The 27,944-nt window shown below is 39.5% G+C and overlaps 1 protein-coding gene across 2 annotated transcripts in view; it reads right to left on the bottom strand.

Annotated features, from left to right (window-relative positions):
- Positions 1-27,944, bottom strand: part of LOC139477383 (microtubule-associated protein futsch-like) — a 57,449-nt gene continuing 29,505 nt past the window's right edge. The window contains exons 2-4 of one of the 2 annotated variants that reach the window (XM_071259948.1): positions 9,744-9,842; positions 8,303-8,329; positions 1-6,615 (exon numbers count right to left, since the gene is read on the bottom strand). In XM_071259948.1, the coding sequence (XP_071116049.1) occupies positions 2,048-6,615; positions 8,303-8,329; positions 9,744-9,842 (4,694 nt within the window). In that variant the 3' untranslated portion in view covers positions 1-2,047. The remainder of the gene's footprint in view (positions 6,616-8,302; positions 8,330-9,743; positions 9,843-27,944) is intronic. The other variant, XM_071259955.1, reaches the window with a different exon arrangement.

Below are 27,944 nucleotides of genomic sequence, written 5' to 3'. Positions count from 1 at the left end.
TAATTTTCAGAGCATCTTTATTTGTCCGGCATTAATAGCCATACACTGATGCAGAAAAAAAATTCAATAAAAGTACACAAAACAACAATGCAGAAAAAAGCTGTACATCACACATTTACTATCCATGGAGGTATGAAAATAAACAAACTGGCACATATGAATAAAACAAAATCTACAGCCTTCACAAAGGATTGATTCACATGAATGAAACTGAAATACAGGCAGGAAAAAAATAATGGTCCATGAGTTATCCCCCCTTGTAGATTCTGTCACTAGGCAGTATAATTTCCTTGACAGCCAGTTACAGTTTTCTTAATACTGACTATGAAGTCTAATACTATTCTACCCCCTGAACTGCTTTTGGTATATCTTGAATATGACTATATAAGCTGTAAATATCTTGATCAGTGGTGCAATGGTACTTTATATGGATGCCACTTGTGCAAAGGGAGACAACTCAAGAAGAACAACAATTACTTTATTAAAATGGGTATTTTATGGAAGCACATAAAATGTGTTAACGCAGAGTAGCACAAAGATGAAACTTAGGGGTAATTGCACTATGTTGAAGGTGAGAAGAAAACCTAGATGTCTTCTCCTATAATACCTGATCTACTGTCGCTGTTATATGATTCAATCAATTTCAAGAAAAAGAGAAAAACAAGTTAAATCAAACCCTCACTTAAAGGACAACTTTCCCTATAACCTTTCTTCCTATTTTTCTCCAATCCAGACATGATGTAGAATTGTTGAAACGTTACAATATACTAAATACTTATGTTACAAATTGTTTTCTAGATGAATGACAATTAAGGAGAAAGACTTTGGTGTCACAAAAATAATTACAATAAAAGGACAGGTTAAATGCTGTCTGCATATTAAGTACATAGAACCTGTTGAAACACATGAAAAGAAACATTTTATATTTTACAACTTCATGAAACAGTAGTCTGACATTTTTTCCTATTATTTGGAATTTTGTACAATTTACATTTGTTTTTGCACAGAAGTCAAAACGACATATATATATCTTCCTCCCCACTGTTAATTACCACTTATAAAATGATGTTAGGTTTGTATTTTAGATCAACATAAAATAGCAATCAGTTGACTTTTACTCAATCACAAACATACACTTTGACAAGTAACCATGGTTACGAACATTCATCTCAGGCCAGTAAAACAAGAAAGTATTTAACAATAGTGTGGTGAAATTCAGTATGTAAGTTAAAAGACAAAGATTTTACAGATAGAATAAAGTAGAAGTTAAAACTGCAGACGCACCAATGTTGGCATATATTGCAGGGTAATCATTGACTATGTTGCACTAGAGTAGATTATGATGAACATATGGTGCCCAAACATGGTCAGATTACAAAATGGCATCACAGATGTGCAGAATATTGTCTGTACAAACAAGACATTTGCGTTGTAATCAGATATTATTAGAGAAAGCTTGAGGTCACACCATCAAATCTCCAGGGTTAAAATGCTACAATTCACCTACATCCCAAGTTTCGCACCAAAACATACTTTCCAAAACTATACATTTCTGCATACAGATGGCTCAAAATGGCTAGCATCTTCTAAAGCAAGGTTTATACAAACAATGAGCAAACTCTACATGGCACTTAAAGTCTTGAATTAAAAACAATCTCTGGTTTGTCGTACAGTTCACGTTCCTTGCTCCCGTTCTTGCAAAACATGACTATATTGTAGCATATGTAATGTTGAACCTGTTGTATAGTCTCACATAGGCAGACAGGTGTCTACAGCTGACCAAATACAAACAATACAGGCTATAAATATATTAAATACTTAGGCAAAGATAAAAGCCAGGAATATTGTGTCACAGCAGCGTTTAGATCACATAATTTGAACATAGCAAGTCACATACAACAAAGGGAACCAAAGGACCTCACACCCATGTTCACGTCTGGCACTCGTACATCTCGCCAGATTGCAGACTCTCGCGGCGGACATATTACGTAATGTCTGCCCATTGACAACCTCCTATCTCCAATTCAATTTTTGTGAAGAAACTGCTTTAGAATTCAAGTCTGTAAGCTGAACAGCTGGTTTCATGGTCCTGTAACTGGATGGTGCAACGACTAGCCGAAGGGGCGACATCAATTTTCAACTGTCCCAGATCTTCCTTGTGGAGTCCCATCCAATGACGAAGGGTCTCATTGTCATAAGTTGGAATGACTGTCACTTCTAGGTCCTTGTCCTCCCAAGTCTTCTTCGCTTCCAGTAAGGAATTAAGGATTTGAGGATTAGGGGACAAAGCGCTGAGAACATAATACCGCGCACGGATCCTCTTGAAGAACTCCACATCACTATAGGCTGGGTCACCGTGATTGGGGATATAGGTTAGGTCGACATAGAAGGCAGTGAGAGGGGGCAATGGTGGGCCACGACTACCTGAGGGTGATGATCTGCTTGTAGCAGTGGCAGGACGACGGGCAGGGGCTGCACGTGTTGTCTTTGCTGGTTCAACTCGTGCAGGCGCTGTGGCAGGGCGAGTTCGGGTAGGTGCTTTGGTAGTAGCAGGGGCAGGTTTCTTAGGCTCTGCTTTCTTCTCAGTTGGTCTTGGTGTTTTAGCCTTGGGTTCTGTTTTGCTGGGGCCATTTGCTGTTTTATTAGTAGTGGTTTTAGTTGTTGCTGGACGTTTCTCTGGGGCTTTCTTTGTTCCAGTTGATGATTTTGAAAGATCTGCCTTCTTCACTTCTGTGGCCTTAGCTCCATTTTTGGTTGTTTTTGAAGCTTTTGTTGTCTTTCCATTGCTAGGACTGGCTGATTTACTGTCATCGAGTGGAGGTGGGGATGGCAGACCCATAGGTTGTCCCCATTCACCGAGAGGATCAAACCCTTCTGGCTGCTTCTTGTTCTCTGGTTCAAATGGACTCTGATCACTGAAAGGATTCAAGGAGCCTTGTGTTTGTCCTGGTTGGTTGGTCTGGTCAATTCCAACAAAGGGGTTCTGTCCTTGTTGGTCTAGACTATCAAAGGGGTTTGAAGATGCTTCCATGCCCCTCATATTGGCAGGGGGGTCTTCTATACCAATTAAGTCCTGCTCAGATGACCCATTAACAACAGCAGCTTCACTCTTCTGCGCATCACACTCTTTTGCAAAGGACTCATCAACATCTTTATCATCATCTGGTGTTCCACCATCGATTGAATCAGTGTCATCTCTGATATTGCTTCCAACATCATCTTGGATGTCACTAGCTACTGCTGAGTCAGTTGCTAATGATTGCTGATCACCTGTTTGATTGTCAAGGGACAAACTCTCACCAGGTGTTGGGGTTTCATCTTTTTCAAATGCTTCTGGGATGTTGGAGGACTCCTGTAGCTCCTGTTCCCTTTCAATGCTATCTCTCTGAAATTCCTCATGTTCTGGACTCTCTTCAACCCTTTGGACTTCGTCAGCTTCTTTCTCTGGGGATTCTGATGCCCTGGATGCCTCTTGCTGATCATAATCTGCATATCTCTCATCTACAGGAATACTGCTTGTTGGTGGTGCTTGATCAACAACTTCTGTCACATCTTCCTTTTCAAATCCAGACACCTCTGCCTCCTGCTCCTCGCTTGATCCTCTGGTTTCTTGTGGTCCCTCTTCATCTCCCAGATCAACATCTTTCTCATACACAAAGGCATCAGGATCCCTCTCTTCAGCTTGGTCCATGTCATCATCCTCTTCCTCATCATAAATCCCCATCTCTTCCATGGATTGTTTATCAATGTTAGATTTCTCTTCTGCAACAGGTACAACCTGTTCTTCCTGTCTCTCTCCAAACTGGTCTTCTCTCTCTCCAAACTGGTCCTCTGGTTTCTCTTCTGCCCCTGGCTCTGGAGAAGAATGAACAGGTTCTAAAGTTTGCTCAACTGGTTCAGGTTCAGGTTCAGGAGACTGTTCAATTGGCTCTGGTGACTCTCTCACTGGATCTGGCAATTTATCAGCAGGTTCAGGTTCCTGAGACTGTTCAATTGGCTCTGGTGACTCTCTCACTGGATCTGGCAATTTATCAGCAGGTTCAGGTTCAGGTTCCTGAGACTGTTCAATTGGCTCTGGTGACTCTCTCACTGGGTCTGGCAATTTATCCGCAGGCTCTGGAGATGGGTTCCTTTCTAGCTCAAGTGATTCTTCTCGGGATGGATCATCTGCAAGTTGTTTTTCTTCAGAATCCCGTCCTGACTCTACCTCTTCATCCTCCTCCTCTTCCTTGATGCCACCCATATGTCTCCCATTGTCATCAGTGATACCATACTGTATGCTCTGTTCAAGAGAAACATGTTGGCCTTGCATAACAGGAACAACATCTGGCTCCTGAGTGAACTGTGGAGTTGGTTCCAGAGGGCTGTCTTCATCTTTTGAGAAGGAAAATCCTTGTTGCTCTTCAGTTGGTTCTGGTGAAGAAGGGATTTCTTCAGCAGGGTCTGTATCATCTTGCACTGCCGGTTCTTCAGAGTTGGGTACAATGTCTGGATCAGCTGTGACAGTATCAGCCTGAGATTCTACTTCTGGTAAAGCCTCTTTCTGTGGAGTAGTCTCCTGAATCAGATCTGGCTCTGACACAAAATGGGATTGGTCAGGAACTTCAACTGGCTCAGGCAGAGACTGTGGTTGCTCAATCTCCTCTGGTTCCTCAGGTGTGCCTGCTGGTGATTCAGTAACAGGTTCAGTTGGTAAGGATCCATTAGCCTCTTCAGCTTCTTCTTCTTCATCATCATCATCATCATAGATACCCAATTCAGCCAGTTTCTGTCTGTCATATGGGGGCTGGGCATCAACCGGTGTTGTTTCAGGGGCAGAGTTGACTGGCTCAGCTTCATACTGAACTGGGTTAGGCAGAGGTTCAGGTGAATCAGACTCTCTCACTTCTGACTGAAGTGCTTCAATTTGTTCTGGTTTCATTAAAGGTGTCTCATCAACCTCAGGCTTGGGTTCTGGTACTGCAGCATCTCCATTGATATGATTGACCAAAGGTTCTGCTGGGATAGACGTGTCAATCAAACTACCTTCTTGTGGTGGAGTCTCCACAATGGCAGCTGCAACAGGAGCAATTGGTTCCACTGGACTCTTAGAAGGAGAACTGGCACTCTTGACTGAGCTCTTTGAGGGGCTGGATGAAGTTGATGATTTTGCTTTGTCTGTCTTTTCTTTCTCCTTATCATCCTTTTTAACATCCTTAGATTTGGCAGTCTTTTTATTGGTATCTTCTTTAGAAATCTTATTTCCCTTTGAAGCAGGGCTGGACAGAGGTCTTGATCTTTCTGGTTTTGGGGTCTCAGACTTTCTTGGAGATTCTGTTTTGACAGGTGTAGAACGTGGGGCAGGCTTAGTTGCTGGTCTTGCATTTCCAGCAGCTTTCTTGGGGGGCTGATTCAGATCCTTTTGACAGCAGCTTGGATGTTTCAGGAAATTCAAATGCTTTATCCTCTCTAAACCCTCAATGATTTTGTTCTGTGGTGCATTTCCAGGGAAAAAGATTCTGGTAATTTTCTCGGTAGGATGAGCAGGTCTCCACACAAGCAGGGCACAGATGGACAACATATTAGGAAGGGGGAATTGTTGGTTGATACCAAAATTGCTGACCTGCTTGTTCCACTGCTGGTAGAACTCTTTCAGCTCCTTGCTGTCTTGCACTGGGTTCAGGATGAACATATCAAGGGAGCCATGACCTACTTTATGGTAGAGATTGACAGGTTCCTGTTGCTGTCCAACCACACTCCGTGAACATGGGTGTGGGAACTGCCCCAACTGTTTGGAGTACTCAATGATACGATTGCCCTCTTCAGCCAAATTGATTAACAAACTAGGATCTTTGTCCTTAAGATTCTCAACACTGGGTGCAGGTGAGGACCTGGTCTTCTCACTGGAATTCAGATACATAAAGCCTATTTCTGGATGTACATTCTCAACGCTCTTTCTTTGCAAAACTGACCCGAGCCCAAACAAATTATCAGTTCCCAAATGGGTTAACAACACTGCATCTATCCTATCCAAGTGTCGAGTGAAATCCCAGAAACATGCTTTTCTATTGTATCCTCCATTAACAAGGAGGCTGAATCCACTGATACCAAAGAGAGCAGAATCTCCTTGACAACCAGGGAATATGTACAGAGTGGGCTTATTGAACCTAATGTTACCAACGACATCAGATGATGACAGCAAACTGTTCAGACTTTGAGCCTTAACAAAGCTACTAACATAGGCAGTAAACTGAAGGACTCCATGGACATTGTCTAACTTCTCAGGTGGGTTCACCTTGATCTTTAAAATCTTAGAAAAGTCCTGTTTGTTGATACTGGCACTCCAGTCACCATCTGCCAGGCTGTAAAACACCAGGTTTACATCCTCTTGTTGTTTCAGGGCGTTTTCCACGTCAGTATCCTTGAAGATGTGGACAAAGTTGCTGAAGGTAAAGACATCATCTTGCAGGACCCAAGCCCCAGATCCCTGGAAGGCATGTCCAGCATACAGGAGGAACTTGAGCTGACAGGCAACCTTCAGGAAGCCCTTCAGACATCGGCGGACTGTCTGGGCCTGGGGGTTGACCAGGATCTCCACAGCAACATTGTCTGAGCGATGGCGGATCGTCCTTTCCCCTGCAACACATGAAAACAATAGTTAGACTGATTTTTGTTAGTGCGACACTCATGGAGATGCTGGATTCCATTATTGTAAATATGAACAATTTTCGAGAACATTTTCTCCCTTTACCAGAAAAAGCAAATCTGAAAACATGATACATATATCTTTTCAATTATCTAAGCAGGTGCATATTCTGCAAACTGTTGAGATCTGAATTAACAAGTATATCAAAGTATGATTGAACAATACTGTGGGACATACAGCAAGAGTTCCAACATGAAGTACAATTATGGGATAATTCAAAAAAGACAAAATAACTATGATGCCAAAAAAATCTTCTTCATATGTGAAGTACTTTCGCTCCTTCAAGGAGTTCCTCAGCTCATAAATGTTGCAATATGACATCATCATCATCATCATACCATGACATCATCATCATCATACCATGACATCAAAGTCAAGTGTTGATGAACTCTGTAAAGGGACGAAAGTACTTCACATATAGATCAGATTACTTTTTACTTCAAATGTACTTTCTTTTTTCTCATATATATCTATATATAACATATAACTTTGAGTAAATTAATCCTTTGAAGGATTACATGTATTAGGATTAATTTACTTTACTCCATGTTTTTTATTTATATCTGTATGCTGCCTGAGAGTATATATACATATATAATGTTGTACAAGAAATTACATAAACACACAACATAACTTTGCCAAATTTGAAAGCGTTTCACTTATAGTTAGTATTTCTTTTCATAGAGAACAATTAATTTCAAATATCCACTTATATTTCACAACATCAAAAGCCAAATTTATACACTGTCTCGGTTTAGATTCAGATAATTAAAAAAGACACACTCAAGCAAACAAAAAAATATTTTTTCTCTAAATTTCTCAAATAATCTTCTTTTCAAGATTTGTGCTATGACAACATACACATATTTCAGAATTAAGCCAACAACACAGAGTGATTACAGGAATTAATCCAGTGCCCATTACTGGCTGGACTCTTTCCACACCAAGGCTGTAAACACATGGTAAATGTACATCGAAACTATACAACAAGGAGAGTCAGAAAGCATACTTTATCATTTTAGATCAAAACACATCTATTCCTTTCAGAAATCAGGAATTATTTCTGAAAATACTGGTAATGGAAAGCAAAAATTGTTTTGATTAATGACATTAATTCAGGAAAAACTGAATTGTTTAGTAGGACATTGAGGGCACAGAAACACAGAAACTTCTACACGAGATGATGTTTAATAAATGAACATGAGTACTTCATTTAACATCATTACACAGAAATAAGATAACTAGACATGCACTTGTCACATACCTCAATTTCACAACCACATTTTATAAACCCTATTTAAGCTTCTTGAAGGTAAAGACATAAAACATAATATATATAAAATACAAATAATAGATGATCAACAAGTAAAATAAAAGTTTTTTATGCATAATTTGAATCTTTCTAGGATATTTCATGGATTCATGTGTTTCCTAATGTCTTGTTCTAATCTTGTCTCTAACCTCACAAAATTTTCAGTTTCAGTCAATCAGATTGAGTTGGAATTAATCTTAGATGAAATACCAAGATTATAACTTGTTATTTGTTACAAGAACATGCTTAAGCCATGCGATACTGGAATCTTGGAGAGCGTGCAGATGTAGTCCTGACTGACTTACCTCCCTTTACCTTCCCTGCATCGTCAGCTGTTTAAATAGGGCAAGGCAAAGCTTAGCTCTTGATACTAGTTCGTAACTTCACATGCTATTATAAGTGATGAAGTGAGCAGGAAAAGGAAACAGCAGCTTTATTGGAATTCTGTTATTTGTTTATACTATTTTACTAAACTTAATGCAGAATTTCATTCGATACTTTTACCAGTTTCTTCACATATTTAGAAAACCATTTGAATATGTCATATAAATGTCACATAAAAAACAAAATAGTTTCAATGTTTTTGTTTTTCAAATTGTTCCAAAAGCCACTTTCGTTTTCCATATTCCATTATCACATGCATTCAGAATCTGCAAACTTGCAAGAAATGAACATGACATAATGAATTGATGGCCTCGAAAACCTGTATTGAAAAATGGCTGATTCAGGACATTAGCACATACAGAACAAAGACCACTACGTGTACCCAAGCGAATCCTGTCCCACTCAGTATCTCCCAGACACCTGTGGTACCACCAAATACAAACACATCCAAACTGGGAAGAGCTATTGATTATACCTATTTACCTATGTGAGATCTACACAATGAGGACACCACAAATAATGAAGGAGAGTCGGTTTTTATCAACTTCCATGGCAGCAGTATTGATTGCTGTTTTTCATGCATCAATTTCTGGTTGAGTCACTTGTTACTTGCAGATGTATTAAATGTCTGTCACTCAAACACGAAAAAGGCAACATTAATAGTGCAGAAACACTTGATAATCAATTGCATCAGACGTGAAATTGACAACGCTTATTGAACACTGGTCTTCCAAATTCACATGGAAGAATAACATTTGTGGAATCAACTGCGAGTTCCATTTCGTTTCCACTGAAGAGGATTTGAACACTCCAGCAATAAAAACATCAACAAAAATCAATATGGTAAACAATTTTTCTTGTTTCCATCAAAAAGGATTCGAGAGGTTCAAAAAGCTCGGGGAAGGTAATTACAGGAAACAACCTGTGAGGACCTATGACATCCTGGGGTTATCTGCATCAGTCTAGCTAACCTTTACTTGGAAATCATAAAGACTGCCAAGCAATAAAACTCTTTGTAATATGTCCATCTTACAATTGTATTTCTTGGCAAACAGTGAAAGATGTGAGAGTGAGATGGGGCTACAAGAATTACTGATGATATTAGGTGAACTGTCAAGACATGTGATAGTAAATCTTGATACAAGGAGACTATCTAGTGGACATCCCAAATGCCTAAGAAAACTGTCATAGGTTACAGCAATAGTTATCAGCCTCAGTATATGCGTAATGAAATCCCTGATTCTCAAAAGATCAACTTCAAATCCACCTGCAGGTCATTCATTTTGGAAGCACTGACAAATACTGCATAACCTATGACAAAAACTCTCCAAGCAGTTGTCCTGTCATGGGGAGACAACTCACCATTCGGCCCTTCCTCTCCCAGAGAAGCCCTGTTGGCAATCTGTGCAAGCTCTTCATTGATATCAATCCCAGTGGCTTCAGTGTCCCAGCATTTGAATCCTGCAATAAGACAGAGGATGGTTAGAGGCACATATACACTTTTCTGAATGTAATCATATTCTTTGCCCAAAAGACATGCATGAAATGTAGTGCTGTAAAATGGAGCAGAGCTACAGTGAAACAGACAACACAATATCAAGAGTGGTCTTTATAAAATGGTTGCTGACATACGAAATAAGTGAATCACATCAACTGGACTTGTTCTTAAATAGATGTTGAGGTATGTGCACCTAAACATCAATCCTATGAAATGTTTCCTTCGCATCGGAGGTAACAGTTTGTCACCAGTTTCTGACATAGACATAGCTTGATAAACCCAACTGAATAAACAGTTTCATGATAGCACACCATTACACAGTTCAAATGTTTCATTGTTTGACTAGGATTTATTACATTCTGATGAAATATTATTTTGCATGCATTTTTCTGAGATGATGAAAATGCACCAAAAGTTATTTTATTGAGTACATCAAGTGCCAGCATTACAGTGTCATCCATGAGCAAAACTACAACCCGCATGTCTGTCTGTGAGTGAGATATACATTGCACACTGTTGGAGAGTTTATGACACTACAACCCGCATGTCTGTCTGTGAGTGAGATATACATTGCATACTGTTGGTGAGTTTATGACACTACAACCCGCATGTCTGTCTGTGAGTGAGATATACATTGCACACTGTTGGAGAGTTTATGACACTACAACCCGCATGTCTGTCTGTGAGTGAGATACACAATGATCTCCTGCAATGACTCACAGCCAGGGAATTTCTATTTGTGTCCGTTTAGTCACACGATGGTACACAACAATAGAGGCTACCTGGGGCAGATCAATACCGTCAGTTACTCCATACTGTCGGACTACTTCACAATCATATTCCCATGACAACAAATTTCAATAAATGAGCAAAAAATGACAATTAAGATTTCATTTGCTGAAAGAAAGTTATGCTAACATTTCTTACTGACCAGTTGGATGGGACATTTCATAAATAGTATTTCCAAAATGATGCAAATTACAATGTTGAATGAACATTTAATAGGCAGAAATTGATGACGTTTGTTGCTAAGCCTATGTACATTTTATGGAAGTTAGGAAGTTGTTTGTGTTTATTTTCTGAAGTTGATCATAAAGCAAGTATTCATAATATTCAAAGCCTAAGGCAGTGATATAACAAAAACAATCCTAATCTCTGCTAAAGCAAACACTCATTCAATATTTATATTTCAGCTAGCACAAAACAAACTATTAACTTTTTCCAAGCAATGACCAATATCCAAACCATGGATCTAAACCCAGTGTTCTCATTGTAAATATATATAGATTTCAGCACAATGGATCTACGATCAACACATATATGACACAAACACCAAATGTTACACTTGGGAGTTGGTGAGTGGATGACAACTGAGCATGATTGATGACAACATTCTTGATGCCTTTTCCACCATATGCTACCTGTGTCTATTGAAGTTTGTGTTGCCGTGATAAATGTCAATCATACCAAGAGTTTAAATAGTACTAAAAAATTAAGCGTCACCTTAACTTCTAAGAAAGTGATTATCTATGAACATCTGCGATCTATCAAGCCAACTGCAGGTTTCAGTGAGATACGGATCAATCAATGCCTTTAAGATCTGTTTGAAATCCTTGTGTGAGTCACTGTTTCCCTTCACCCCTTCAAAGATCAACCAATATATAAATATGGTGACATTTAGGATACAAACCCTCAACTATACACACTCATTAATAACATTCAGCATTCTCCATTTTCAAAGACGATGCATGAAGTTTCTGATTCTCTCAACAAAATATTTCACTGCAGAGATTTTCACTACATCAGTCCTTCTGAACCATCTTGTCAATATGTGCCTAGACAGCTATCATATAACTGAGGTTGATTTTAATACACTGAAGGAGTACTTATGAATGTAACAAACAGACTCCTATCTGTAGAGGATCTGTTCATCCTGGCACTCAATACATCTCTGTTGCAACAGAATCCATGCAGGATATATACTGAGGGGAGGATATGTGGCCTCCATTACTGATCATCTTGTTACACATTAAATGCAGTGCATGTCCTCTTGAAATCAGATATGTGCAAGTGCATTTCTCATTCTGACTCATACAAAGTGTTTACATGAATTGTTTTCTGGCAAAGGTAGATCTGCTTTCAGTGACATTATATTGCTATATCGGAAATCTTTCATACATCATTTCCATAAGTTTTCTTTATCATGTTTATGTACATGTTGGCATGGACAATTAATTGATCATTTCAAGGCTAATCAAGTGTTGATATTTGTACTGCTAGCAAACCATGCCAGGTTGGACATATGTCAGTGGCTCCTGACACCATCCACACCTCCCAGGTATTAATCAGCTGCTGATAACTTCTGTATGCATTATCTGCACGCCCCCTAAAACACATGACCACATTCCAGGACTGGTCATTATCAGCTGCCTGTATGGTAATCAGTGACCTCTCCCTCACACATTCTTTCCCAAAGAAATACAAATTTCAACTTTCACTTCATTCTAGTCTCACAAGTTTCCATGGAACTGACAACATGTAAAATCTAAACATAAGCACCAAATGGCATCAGCATGATCACTCAACCATGAGGTTCATTGGAAAAGGAAGTCATAAACGTAAAAAAAACACAAACCATCTAAAGCAACAAATGACCACCATTTGATAATTTGGTAGGAATGTATGTTAAGTTATGTGAATAAAGAACGAAGTTATACAAAGAAAATATAAATATATTTCATGACAAAAGCCTGTTGTGCCTATCAGTATGTCCCCTGCATTTGTATATCCAAAGGGATCATACACAATCGTTCACCTTGCATCATATCAAAGGACCATGTTCAAAGAATGTTGACTAGTTTAAACCACTTGAGAATGATAGTGCTTGCATGGCACCAAGTCACCTGTCTAAGTCACAACACACTGAGGTAAGCATATGTGGAGAGGTTTACATAATCCATCCTTGGAGGTCTATACAAGTCTCTATACACTGTCTATTGGAAACACTTGGATAGGCAGAAACATTTCCTGTGTGTCACCCCATTGATCTAGCCTAGCACATGTGTATCACTGACGTTTACTGTGTAAACCAATTCATATTAAGTCTTTGAATGGCATTTAGAAGTGAATACACATAAGGAAGAGATGGATGTCTTCATCATGAGGAACACAATGTTTTGGAGTATACTTACTCCTTCATCAGGTGAAGAAATGCTATGAAGCAGAGAACATATATATGCACCTGTAAGAACAACCAAAGTAATAAGATAACAAAGGTGGAAACTTAACAAGAGAAGCCAACAGTTAATTAGCGCTGATTGGTGATAGCGATGAACTGGAAGCCAGGACTTAAATTATCATTGATTGGTAAAAGGCAATGGATAATGGGCACATGGGAGGCAAGGAGTAACAAGCACTAATTGGTAATAGCAAATGAGATGGCAATGGACAAACAACTGGTGACAAAGAAAACTACAAGAAGCCGTTGACATCAGGAGACACCAGTCAGCCATGAGCCGGGAACCAATTCATACTGTTGGGGACAAAACTGAATGACTGTATTTTGTGTCAGTAACAGGACAATCCTAATATATCACTGTTTTTGTCTACAAACTACAAAATGAGTTTGGGAAATGCAGAGGGGCATTGCGTTCTATACCAGAACAATACATCAATATCAACAGAATGTCTACACAATCTGTATGATTAATATACAAATTTGTGTCAACACAGCAGGTACAATTGTGACAGCTATATACACACTGTCAAATGCAAGTGCCTGTCAACACAATAGGTATGAATACTGTTCATCCAGGGGGCCACACCGACACAGAACGTGGTAAAGACAAACTATCAAACACAGAGCCCGTAACTTCTTGCCTTCTTCAAACAACATCCAAACAAAAAACAAACTTTGTACAGAGCTGAAAAAGCTGAAAATACGGGTACTTAGGTGTGCACAGAAAGCTCTTTCTTGTCTGGGAAGACCTGACCTTACTCTGAGGATACGTGTTGGACAAGGCTTGGTCTAAGTGACTTAGGGTTGTTGTTTTGTGGGTCACTGACCAGTGACGGAAATAAGTTTAAAACCCCAAAAGGCAGTCAGGCAGGTGACCCATAAGTGTTGCCTGCCCATCTTCAAAGTTACCTTCTGCCTTCAGACATAAATATTGATAAATTGCAAAAACAAAAATAAGAGAAAAATCACGTCTTGACACAGTTGAAATAATGCAAACAATTACTGGAGAATCTACAGGAGTTACAATAAAACTGAATATGTAAGTAGTCTTGAAATTATCTGCCAAATAGTCGGAGAGGTGGAGGAAAATTTTATGCAGCCCGACAGAATAGTTACTAGCCATGGCAGGATGGCAGGCAGTTATTTCTGACAGTCATTGACTAGGCTGGACATGTTTTAGTGCTGTAGTAATAACTGGTCACAACTCATGTGGCACATCCTAGCAACATCAGGGTCATAATGGTAGTCCTGCTGCCTCCAAGTGTGTTGCTGAAAGTGTAGACAAGGGACTCTAATGAACCTAATGACAGACTTCTAAGTCAATCTGCTGTGCATCATTGTTGAAAGCAATGTGTGATTGTGCATCTGACAACGTGAGGATGTCCTTATCAATAAACATGTATAATGGCACCGTGACCTTTCTGGCGTGAAACTGCAGGCTATTTGCTGTGGAGCTACTGTGTCTACTATTCTCTCCACCTGAGGCAAGTCATGCAGGATATGTTATCACGGAGTAATGTGACATGTAATTTGGTGCAGCCATATTATGCTATAAAAAATACTTCAAATCTGATAATGCCATTGTGACATTGATTATGATGTCATTATTGAATGTAATGACTCACTTAGGCCAAACACGAACTTCTTGTGTTTCAGAAAGCATGTACTGGTATGGTAGGGTAAAAAGGAATATTATTGTAAAACAGTCTCTTTTGAATATGAATTTGGATGCATTTTCCTGTCGATGAGGTACACATGTGATAGGAACCTAAGGGTGGCAAGTGAAGTTTTGGTGACATAGGTTATACAATAATTATCTGGACAGGATGACCACTGAATTATCAACCCCTTGAAAAGATCCAGTTTGTTGGTGCTATAGCTAAGCATCAGAGGCGGATTACCTACAGTACCTTGACATGGTTGAAGTGCAGCAGTACCTGAACAAGCACTGAAATGCCCTATTTATCTTAACCATCTAAACATGAGACTTGAATACTATCAGCAAGCAAACAGGCAGTTTAGATTTTATTTAATCATTATAAAAACACTCAACAGATCTGGTACTTTTTGGAAAACATTAGCTATACTAACTGATAATTATCAATGTTTGATCTTCATGAACAAGCCATATCTCACACATGATGATCCATGGGAAGCTCTGCTCTGCTTCTCATGATTAGCAGCCACACAATTAGAAAGAAAACACGACATATCTAACATATCTCCCCAGTCACGGAACAAGGTATACAAGTATCCTTTTATTCCTTCATCTGCTTGAACTTTCTGAACTTTGACATTTCTATCACAGCAATATGAAAACACACTTGGTATTCACATGCATTCTTAATAACCTAGAGAGGGAAGCAACACAATCATGTGGCTGACACTTGCTGTCTTCACATTGGACTTCGCCTGGACATAGTCATTGACCAATTGGGGAGTGGTGATTATCAAATAGGTTTCAAGAGCAGAATCTTAAGATTTTGCAACTGCAATATTTACAGCATGTTGACTTCAGACATTTTTGGTTGGTGTAGAAACCTGTTTTGCAACAAAACAAATGGGAATCTAAATAGAAATGTCTGAAAAGGAAAATTGTGAATTGCTATCCCTAACTTACTAAACATATCACGTAGATGTATGACTAAATTTGAATACTTTCATGAAGACACAATCAGAGATTAGAACACACAGGGAATGAGTGTAAGGAATAGATATCATGCTGTTAATCTGGTTCTTGTGACCTCAGTCCCAGTAGCGTTCCGTCACCTTAAGAGACTTGCATGTATATATGAATATGCAAAGTGCATCCCAAACATGAAGGCAGCTGCAGGAAACAGTGCAGTGTTGAATCTGCACCTGAAACCACATCCAAACTACATTCTATAAGTAAAGTACTTGTTGGAGTTCTTCATAAGGACATCAATGTCAACAAGTCTTGTTGAAGTGTGAAGTCGTGTGTCAGAGATACGTAACAGACATGCGTCAAGGTGTGCAAAGGTGCAAGGTGTGCAATGCAATTACAAGCAGATTAGCTGAAGGTTACATGCACACAGGTATGCATGTGTCTCCTGCTTATCAGCTGCACAGTGTCACCAAGACAGGACACTGATGCATGCTTGTACCCTTCAGACACGGCCATAGCTGTCACCAATGCTCAGAGAGCAACCTTCTCACTATGGTCAGGTGTTTGCTTTAACTCTTTATGAACCCCGCCCCAAGATGTTGATAATAGAGGTGTGAAGTTACCACATGATCTTGACTAGTGATATGAGAAATTGTATCTAAAATATACAATCGACTAAATTTTAAGTATTAAAAACTTCACTTTAAACCAACAACCCATGGATCCAGGAACAACAAAGGGATGTAACTATGCAATACCTCAGATCATGGGGCCAACTGTGACCTTCACTGAAGTTTGTGATATTTGACAAAATGTATTAAGTATATATCTAGGACAGAACTTGCTTTTCTTTCTTACAAATGAATTCTCTTGGCTTACAACATTAAAATCTGAACAACAGACATCTTCCCTCCCCCCCCCCCCCAATAAATGCCAAATGATGAGATTCTACATTGCTGTCCCATTACCATCCTTAATGAGTCAAGACAGAAGTCATTATGAGGCCATTCTCTTTCCTCATCCCATTGTTTTCCACCTGCATGCCACACACTTGTCCCCCACCTTGCCGCCTCTTCATCTGGTTCTTGGCACTATGTCTGCTATTTGGCCAGACTCCCAGACACTGGCCTACCATACATGTTTGCACTCACACTGCCACGTGGCAACCCTGCTCTCTCACCACTCTCATTCACCAAGCATCTCTTCAGCGTGGTAATTGGGAAGACCACCACAAGGAGCAACATGGCATATGTTGACTGAATACTATCACATTTTGACAAAATCAGTCATGAGATGTATATTTGTATCTAAGCAATTGCACCTAAGATTGAATCAATACAGACAGTGCTACAATAGCTGCTAAAGTATGAAAAATGTAGCACCCAAATGGTTCACTTTTGTAAGTTCACTTTTCAAGTTGGGTGCTTATGATATCTCCATATAATCCACATAGATCTATGAAGGAATCTAGAACAGTCATTAACAGCACATGGCCTACAGAACCGACTCAAAGAACTGAAAACACTCACTGACTTAACAGTAAAGCATTCTCTTTTTTGAACAAATCTAATTTCAACACTTAATCAGTTAAAACAGTTTCAAAGAGTCCATGTCCAAATCATGTTAACAGAGTTAGCTCTCAAATCCTCAATCCAAGCCAATCGACATGGCTACAGCGGACATCAGAATAATTTGATAGAAAAATCACCATTACCTTAAGTGACCAGACGCTTATATAAACCATGGCGTGTTTGGTGGTGTGTTGACACTTTACTCACTAATCCTGATTCCAAGTTTACATACTTCACTGATGGTATATAGCTGCCCAAAATAACAACACTTATTTCAACATCAAAGGCTCAGGAAGAAACAGCCATTCGCACAGTCAGGCTGTTGGAATTCTGTTAGTGTATTTTCAAATAAAATAAGCAATAACTTTACAATGAAATAATGGAAATCTTTGAGAAAAAATACAACATATGCATTCTGAGAAAGAATGACAGTTTTTTATTAAGTGGGCTCATGCTGAAACCTTGCATGTCCATTATGTAATTTTGACACTCTTGAGGCGGTTTTAGAAAAGACAAGTGACAAACTTAATCTCCTTGATATATATGAATCATAGACGATTGATGTTAATTGAACATTTTGAAGATGTAAATGCAGTAACATAACTCTTTTGAGAAAAAAAAACAAACCTGTTTTTCACATTATATATATTTCAAGCAACTTGTGCTAAAACGGGTACATAAATTAGTACTAGAGTACTTGTCAGTGAGTACATGCCAAATATGCACAGCAAGCAATACCATTAGGACGGTTCAGGGACATGCTACTCCCCCATCCACCCCCCAACACAAATTCTTGCAATAATCATATTCATTAAGCACAATTTGCCCTCACATTAATCACTATATCTGTTTTAACTGCAAATTTTGTTGAAAATATTTCTTCAACTGCACTTTGTTAGCAACTTACACTTTCATGTGATAAGTGTGTTTCTCAATAATAGTGGTGTTTGAATCTGGAAAGACCCTTTAAAAAAATCCTTTAAAAACTTTATTGAGTCAAGACTTGACAAGCAGTTGAATCTCTGTGTTTTTTAATGTTTCAGTTGTAGGTTGTTCCTCATTGCTGGGATAGCATCTTCCCGAGGCAAGAGAGTTAACTGGATATAAAAGTCCAGTTTCCACCCTTGCCGAACTAGGCTGGTATTATGGAGTTACATTTTGGCTGGACTAACCAGTCTATGCATAGTCCGATCAAAATCGCGCACCGAAATCGAAATCTGGTTCGTAAACTGTCGTGCAGATTTTGATCGATTGCAGGATTTGCAAAGCATGTGTACCGCCAACTTGTTGTCAGCAGATATTTTCCAAATCTTTTCATGTTTTTAATCACTGTGCTCACGTGATTTGATGCATATCGCGATGTAAGACCCGTTTTATCACAATATAGATCTTGATTATCGATCAGATCGTCCTGACTGGGCGCCACCATTTTGTGTGAAACAAACGCAAGTAATACGACAGGTGGAATCTGATTGGTCCATAGGAGATGCTTAGCGGGGACATATCTGGTAATAGCCACTGGTGTCGCTACGATCGAGCCCAGTAATTCCAGTCTAGGCAAGGGTGGAAACTGGACTTTTATAGCCAGTTAACTCTCTTGCCTCGGGAAGATGTGGGATAGTGATACCCTAAAAAGCAAGTTGAATGGAGTAAGTTTTATGAGTGAGATTTTCTGGCAGTTTGAAGCATTGCCACACAGTTCAGCTGTAGTTGTCCACAATGGCTACAGATAAAGAGAGATAATCAAAATGAACAGGGAGGATAAGTGAGGAGTACATGAAAACCAATTTACTCCTGAAGTAGTTATCATACTTGTATGGTACTCGGGTACCGAGGTAACCGTTTCAGCCACTGGTACTGGTAAATGCATATATTTATAAACTTGAGGAGTATGTATCTAAATAAATGTTGTCAGTCGACATTGACAATCACCATGTTCGAAGAGGAAGCTGTTCCCAATATCAATGACATTCTTCATGACTAAATGTGTCAGCAGAGTATTAGTATCAACACAACAGCTTGACACACGTTGTAATGATCTATTGTGAGCACAGCTTCCATGTATCTAAGATCATAAAACATCTGTTGTATATGACTAATGTGCTCATATATGCTATACAATAACAATTTTTTTCAAATTCTGAAAAGGAAACTACCTCAACATGCCAGATGACAATTTTATGAGCAATACTGAACACAGCTGAAGAATATCTAAATTATCATCATTAAATGCACAGTGGATTACTCCATATATGTGTCATGCATTTGAGATCATGTAATGCACCGTCAATCATACAGGAAAGCCGTAAAGTTCCTCTTGTTAACACTGTAATAACAGTTTGTTATCATTAATCGAATGAGTGCTCAGAAACAACAAGCCGCCTTCCCCAATTACAGAGTTGATGATGCAACGATAATCCAGCCTTATTTGGTGTTGAGTTGATGTTACATTGCTTTTCCTACCTCCCCCCTCAGGGTAAATGCTGTTCACCTCTGTGTTTAACAGAAAAAGGTGAACTGAAGATGTAAAATTCTGCTTTGAATTTTAACCTTTGAAATACAAAGTCTAAAAAAGAATGCCACTCAATATCACACAATTTGTGTCGAGTTTCAGTAGTATTAAGCATTGTGTTAGAACTTATCTCATCCAGGTCAATGAAAAAACAGCTTCTAAGATCACATGCTTCAATTCTATCAGCTCACCCTCACACATACCTCACAAGCATAATTCTGGTTTATGGGTGCTCCCTACGAGGAACATCGTCAACTGTGATATTGACGTAAAACATCAATACGAAATCAACATCTCTCTCGACCCAGATGGACAAACAACCGTGTATCTTTGGCCAATTAATTTCTTGTTTAAGCATGTGATTACCTGGATTGGAATGTAGCACCATGTGCTAGCCTCCGGACCCACAATCCCGCGCTCAAGCACACAGGAAATAGACCAGCTTCACACCACCTCTTGAAAATGTTATATCTCCTAATATACTGTTTGTTTTGGACATCAACAAGAAAAATATATCAACAACTCTAGAACTAGAAATGCCACTGATTTTGCAATTTCCATGCTTGTTTCTACATGATATATGCACTGAGTAATTGCAGGTATAAAAAGATGGAGTTGCTGCAAAATATGAAGATCAAAGAACATGGAGACAGGTGATGGAGGCTGACATGTCCCACAATCTGACAGCTGTGGTTGATGTGCAAAGCAAATACATCCAGGTAAATTGAAACTGTCACATTGGGTGCGTTCAAATGCTATCAGTACTATCAGCACCTGAACAATATGAAAAGACATGATTTGACTTAAAATGCATCTTCTAAGTCTTTAAGAAAGACATGACTAACCACAGGAAGAGTATACCATAAAGCATGAATGTTCTTGAAGGGTTTAGCTAGAGTCAAAACACCCGTTTATCATTCAAATAACTACCAAACATTTGAAGCCTTTCAACAAGAAACAACAGTTCAGAACATAACTCATTAGTCCAAGTTTCCAATTATCACTTGACAGATAAATATCACTACATTATGTTTGGTCCAACAACAAGATGTTCTGAAATACTGTCTGAAAATCACCTGTCATGAATAACAGGCACATTGTGTATATAGGACAAAATAAACACATATGTTCATGAAAATGGCAAGGCCATGGCTATGTTTTTCTAAGGGAGGGATCTAGCAAGAATAATATTTACATACAATATTAGCTGGACATTACCCAATAATGAAAGACGCATGCTATGATCATGGATATGTATTAGTTTTGTTTAAATCAACACCATATCAACGCATGAAATTATTCAACAAAACTACATGTCCCTTATTCAGAGCCAAGGAGCAGTGTGGTGCTAGGGTGAAACTGATGACTTCGACCATCTACCCAGGGAAAGAGTTCAGCGTGACTGCTTCCCTGTGAGAACAACTACCAGGCTCTTATTCAGTGCCAAGGAGCAGTGTGGTGCTAGGGTGAAACTGATGACTTCGACCATCTACCCAGGGAAAGAGTTCAGCGTGACTGCTTCCCTGTGAGGACAACTACCAGGCTCTTATTCAGTGCCAAGGAGCAGTGTGATGCTAGGGTGAAACTGATGACCTTCTATACTTTTACCACAAAGATCATGAGAATAATGCGTTGATTTCCATCCTTAATTTGATCACTGCATTCAGTTACATACACTATTGTTTGTTAATCCAGTCTTCATCATATCAACTCATTTCTTTTGTTTCATGAGTAATTTCAACAGCTGGTCACAATAAACTGATTCTTTAGTTATCAATGTTCTGCATTTATCTGTGGTGAGACAACGCAAAGGTGCCCCGCACCCCCTCCCCCCCACCAAAAAACCCCCCCAAAAACCCAAACAAAACTGTTTGTGAAATCAATGACATAATCTTCACCTGTTCCAATGTCCAATTAGTGGGAACACAGAGACAACGCAATGAAATATTCATACGGGTGACCACAGCTTCTCTCCCAGTGTCAAGGCACAATGGAGGAGCTCATTTTCTCTATGAATAAATAATCAGTTCTTATGTGTAGGGTGGGGGCCTCCCCTCACTTTCAGACTCTTTACTGTCATTAAGGAATTACTTCTGATTCCCTTGATGTTCCCATAAAAGGCATAAAGGTCAACCAGTATGGCAGCCAGGTTTAATGTACCACTGCACTGTCAGTTCAGGGTTGTAGATATAGGAATAATGTACATAATGGTTTTGCCTGTGACCTTTAGAAGATTGTAAATATGCAATAGTAAACGTAGGCAATATTTCACAGTCTGGGTAATGGTGGGTCAAAAACTGCTACTGAAACCTAATAAATAATGAGCAATCTATCAAGTTTAATGTTTTAACATTCCATAACTGTTCCTCAGACGCAGGCTTATCAGGGCAACAGTAACCACTCTGGAACAAAAGTGAAATTATTTGATCACAAAAGCAAAGCCAAGCCAGGACTGAACTGAATCCAGATTGAAAGTAGATGTAACTGCAAATGCCATCAAACAGTGAATATACCCGTATAATCTATGTTATATCCTAGTAACCATGGATGACTACCATTATCTTCTTAACAAACACATTACAGTCTATATTTACCTAATTTCATCCGGTGTAATTTGAGGAGGATTTCTGAGCTAGCTTGGCTTAATCAGTAATTTGCATTCCATTTTCGTAATTGTCTTTGGTAATGACCCCTCAGAGAGCTATTTGCTGAAGCTCTTGGGACAATCATTATACTGAACTAAAACCTTCAACTAGACATGACTGCATTGCAATAGCTTGTAAACCTTCATTTCTTAACAAGTACAAATCCAGATAAAAACAACTCTTTGTCTTAAACTTATAACTATTACAATTTTATAAAATTCAACATAATTCTTTCAATTAAAAAATCATAATCCAGTTAGAGTGATGGGACAAATTGTGAACTGGGCACACTACCACACACACTTCAGGGCTTATAGGCTTCAAGGGGCATGCCTCTCACTTAGGTACAATATTAACAAACTTAATCAGTCGTAAAGGAGTTTGTGGTTATTGGAATTACTTTGCCAGTTGACCTGTAGTGAATTAATAATGCGAGAAACATCAGTATCCAATTTCCTTAACACCATTTCCATTGTTTGAGTGGACATCTGACCACTGGCCACTGGAGACACTGTCATTCACACCCAGACAGCCTGACACCAAGCTCATGCTGATAGCATCTTCAATTCCCAATCAGGATCACCACAAGATTAAATCTGGACAAAAGCCAAGCAACAAATTACCAAATCATTTACTCACTACAGGACAAAGAACGACCACTCAAACAGGACAAATATACCGATTTCATGAATATAGAAACACTATCGACAGAGTCGAGGCACACAGGCAACTTTCATGAATAAATAAATCCCAATGGTTGGTGTTGCAAGCGTTGAGGTGACAATCACAAATTGCGTGCAACAGAAGGTGACAACACAACAGATATCTTTGCATACAGATAGCCTAATTTCCACAATTAATACTAATTGGAGAACAGGTTATGCAACATTAGACTGTTTGCTGAATAGATCATGCTTGACCAGTGGCTGTTAGACTGAGACTTGATTGATTGGGCTCGAGGATGGAGTCAGACTAATGTCCTTCATCTGGGCAAATCAAGTTGCATTGGAATGAGCACCAGGAACACACTTGATCACTTGTGTAATACCTACATTAGTCTACAGCGGACGTTGATGGTAACAGATGGGATGAAATTAATATACAATTTGAAATTGATACTGAACTAACCTGCTACTGAACAGAGACATTGTTTAGGATACCTTGGTTCAGGGGCCAGCCTGTAACTAACCCAATAGGAAGTCTCCATGAAGATAAACAGAAGTATCAAATAGTTACGTTGTTCAGAGGATAACCAAAAACATGTGCAGGACTAGAGTTATAACCACTGCAGAAATGCACTCAGTGACCATCTGCATATTCATGCACTGTTGTGACAAGTGCAGCCAGACTTCCAGGTAACTAACACAATCAGGTGTCATAATTGACACAATCTTCTACTGAAGCAGAATTTAAATGTTTCAAATGTCATCATTTGAAATCCCCCACACATGATCTGATCGTCTGCTCTTAATTTTTTCCAAGCATCCATGTTGGTCAGTCATTGTTCTTCACATTTCTCTATATTGATGGAGAAACCGTGCAAGTGACATTTCATAAATCTCTAAATTACACAGTGGCCCAGTAATGAGAGGCTGGCTTGATGGCCTGCTATTACAATCAAGGGTATCATCAATATTTCAGAAAGGACTACAATTACCACTCAAGGCTACCACAAGTTGTTATCTTGCCACCTGGACAGACAGTAGCTATTTGTGTGAAACAGTATCCTTCAAGCGGGCAACAATGGCAGATGGCAGGCTTGGTCAGCTCCCAACAGAATCAAACACTCACAGATATCACACTTTACTGCACCAGTCAGTCTACTGATTCCAGCAAGTCCAGTGAAACTATCATGTCTACCAATTAGATCAAGTCCAGTGACGCTATAATGTCTACCAATTAGATCAAGTCCAGTGACGCTATCATGTCTACCAATTAGATCAAGTCCAGTGAAGCTTATCATGTCTACCAATTAGATCAAGTCCAGTGACGCTATCATGTCTACCAATTAGATCAAGTCCAGTGAAACTATCATGTCTACCAATTAGATCAAGTCCAGTGAAACTATCATGTCTACCAATTAGATCAAGTCCAGTGACGCTATCATGTCTACCAATTAGATCAAGTCCAGTGACGCTATCATGTCTACCAATTAGATTAAGTCCAGTGAAACTATCATGTCTACCAATTAGATCAAGTCCAGTGACGCTATCATGTCTACCAATCAGATCAAATCCAGTGAAGCTATCATGTCTACCAATTCGAGCAAGTCCAATGAAGCTTATAATATAAAAACCAGTGAAGCTATCAATATTAAGACCAGCGTAGCTGTCAGCAAAGTAACTTTTCAATCCTGACCTCTATAATCATTACAGATGTCATATACCCAATACTTTCGTTAATTTCACCATGATTAAAAATTGTGGCATTAATTGTGGCCAAATATCCAGTGTAATGTATTGTTTCAATTTGGCATCGTGTGATAATTTAAGGGAAATATGATTTCATGGCCAGCCATCTGATCTGCCCAGAAAGACAGAAACTCATCAGGCACAGCTGTCCAAGTCTGGCCTTTGTCAGACTCCATACAGCAGGCCTACTCTCCTAATGATGCAGTGGAGTTGAGATGAAATAGCTTTCGAATTCAATTACTTCATTGATGAATGTTGCCATGTCAGAAGGGTGCTTATGTGAAATATTGATGATCAAAGTTCTCCAGGATTGTATGAGAATAACGCAACAGTCACTGAGGTTAAATGGCATAATCACACCTTTCAGTCTGCAGTTATCCTTTGCTCCTATTTATGATTATTTAGCTACCCTGAGAAATAATAAGATTTTCTTAAAGAGATTGGAAGGTTATACATTTCTTTGATTTGGGACCAGTGACATCTTATGAGGACAGCCTGTCAAAAATCTGTAACAAGAAAAAGTGAAGAAATATGGTTACAGAGAATTCCTCACTCCTTGCAGCAGAGTCTGTACTGGTGGAGGAGGGTAACATAATTCCCCCCACTTTAAAGAATCCTAACATGTGGGAGGTCATGGCATCGTTACAGGACGTTCCCTCATCCACTACATTATTTAATTTCAAGATCAGTTAGAAGATCTGTAGCTTCTTAAATAAAAGTGTACATTCAGGGATGTTCTTCCTCTGTTTCCAATCACTGGCTGAAAGGATGATTTATCTTTGTAACTTAGCTGAGTTGGAAGCACTTGGACGTGAGTTTGATGTGCTCAATCATGGCAAGCAATTTGCTTCAAAACTACTTGTACCTTAAAACACTCACTGGAAGTTCTAGGCAGCAAAGTGAAGAAAATGCATTTGTTGTCAAAAGAAAAAGTTAGCGAAAGTGATTACTCAGGAAAACAATGATGACCTCAGTTTCATATGTGTAGAAAGGGTGACTTCAGTTTCATATGTGTAGAAAGGGTGACTTCAGTTTCATATGTGTAGAAAGGGTGACTTCAGTTTCAGTTAAAGAAGGTTGTTGTTTTAGAATCCTATCCCAGGATCCAACAAACTGTGAGGTTAGAGGAAGCCAGGATACTGAGCACTGAGAGTATATAATGTGGAGGCCCAGCATAGAGACTGACACAAACAGGAGAGGGGAATATATGAGTGTTATTGAAGCCACATGGGGCACAGTGGCTAGCACCAGGTTCATGTCAGGCAAGATGGATTCAGAGACACTGGTCTACCTAGACTTGCTGGAGGCTCCCTTGAGCTGTGCACTAACTGCCAGCATAACAACCTATACTGTCAGATGGAGAATAAGCTTTGTGAAGTGTGTACAAAGTAGCACCTACATATTAGAGGTAGACCTGCTGTCAGCTGTTCAGTCAATTGTACCCACCGAAAGGAATTGTATGTGATTGTTCTCCAAGTAGGCTCCTGTTGACATCGTTGTAATTCTACAAACCAATGCTGACACGGTATCTCACAACCTATGATGTGGAGGCAGGCTGTGTGTCTGCACATGTGTACCACTTCATTCACAACATTCTGTGCTAAAGAAGCCATCTTCACAACTCTGTTGTTCTTCAACTCACCACTGTTGCACAAGGGAAATTTAGGGGTCACCGGAATGACAAATTATTCCTTGCTAGGGTCCAAACAGCCTGCCCTCCTGCAGCCATTACTTACATCCTACATGCCATCTCCTGAAACACATTCTTCCACTGCCTGTCACTCTGAAGTTGAAGTACACTCGGTTCACTGGGTGGAGCAACATCACAGGATTTACAATCACATATCAAATCCACCTTTCTTCTCTCATCACTTACACATTGCACTAGAGCTTACACTATCTCGCCATGAACCACTGACAGACATGATACCTCCACAAATCAAGCAACGGGTTCCTATCCTTGTAATGATTGTTTATCAAGCCTCATTAGCTGGTCCTACCACACCATTCCTCACACAGCACGAAGGCATGCCCAGAGGGTAATCAACTGTTCAGAGTCATTCACACAAGTTGGATTGCATAACTCCTCTCTTCTCTGAACACTCTTGTTTCCTCCAAAGGTTTCTTAGTATGAACACAAAAGGTACAGTGCTAACCAACAAATCTGGTACATGGGGTTCCTTATGTGAAGATGACTGACCCACCAAACCTGGCATTCACGGTCTCTTACTGTGAAGACAACTGGCCTATCAAGCCTGGTACATGGGGTTCCTTATATGAAGACAACTGGCCCACCAAGCCTGGTACATGGGGTTCCTTATGTAAAGACAACTGGCCCACCAAGCCTGGCATTCACAGTTTCTTAATGTAAAGACAACTGGCCCACCAAGCCTGGCATTCACAGTTTCTTAATGTGAAGACAACTGGCCCACTAAACCTGGGATATGGGTTCTTAATGTGAAGACGACTGGCCCACCAAACCTGGTATAGAGGATTCCAAAAGGTTAGGCTTTGAAGCAAAAATATGTTGTTGCTGCAAAATGAAAGCCATGTTCACAAAAGACGGTGAAAGCATAGGCCACTGCAGTATATATATTTGTGTATTTGGTGATCAGCGCCATGTGAGACGGCTGTGTCACATCTTGATGTCTTATGTCACTCCATGTCATGGCAACCAACCACTCAACTGTTTTCCTGCTTCCATGCAATGATCAAATTTGCCCCAAAAAGCGAAAAAAGATGGCTGAAATATCCTGTTTCTATGCAGCTGGTGGGGATTGTGACCTACATTATAAACATGAAGAGAGGAAAGTCGTAACATGTTGGTCTGGGAGCATTACATGCATCAAGAAGCACAGGGCTCAGGCAGATGCCTGCTTCAAGTTAAAACTACTTGTACACAAGTTAAACCATCATCAGACACAGATAATGACAACTGGTTCAACTTCATTGTTTCCAGATATTACAATTTAGGCTGTCTTGAAACAGCCACTGTTCACAAGCTGTAACTATTCACAGCCCATGGGGGGCAGTTGGTGTGTGCTGAACATCACTAAATAGCA

Source organism: Haliotis cracherodii, unplaced genomic scaffold (assembly GCF_022045235.1).
Source record: "Haliotis cracherodii isolate W230 unplaced genomic scaffold, xgHalCrac1.p SCAF_1, whole genome shotgun sequence".
Taxonomy (NCBI): domain Eukaryota; kingdom Metazoa; phylum Mollusca; class Gastropoda; order Lepetellida; family Haliotidae; genus Haliotis; species Haliotis cracherodii.
The sequence above is the reverse complement of the archived record's forward strand: the minus strand, read 5'-3'. Positions and strand labels throughout refer to the sequence as shown.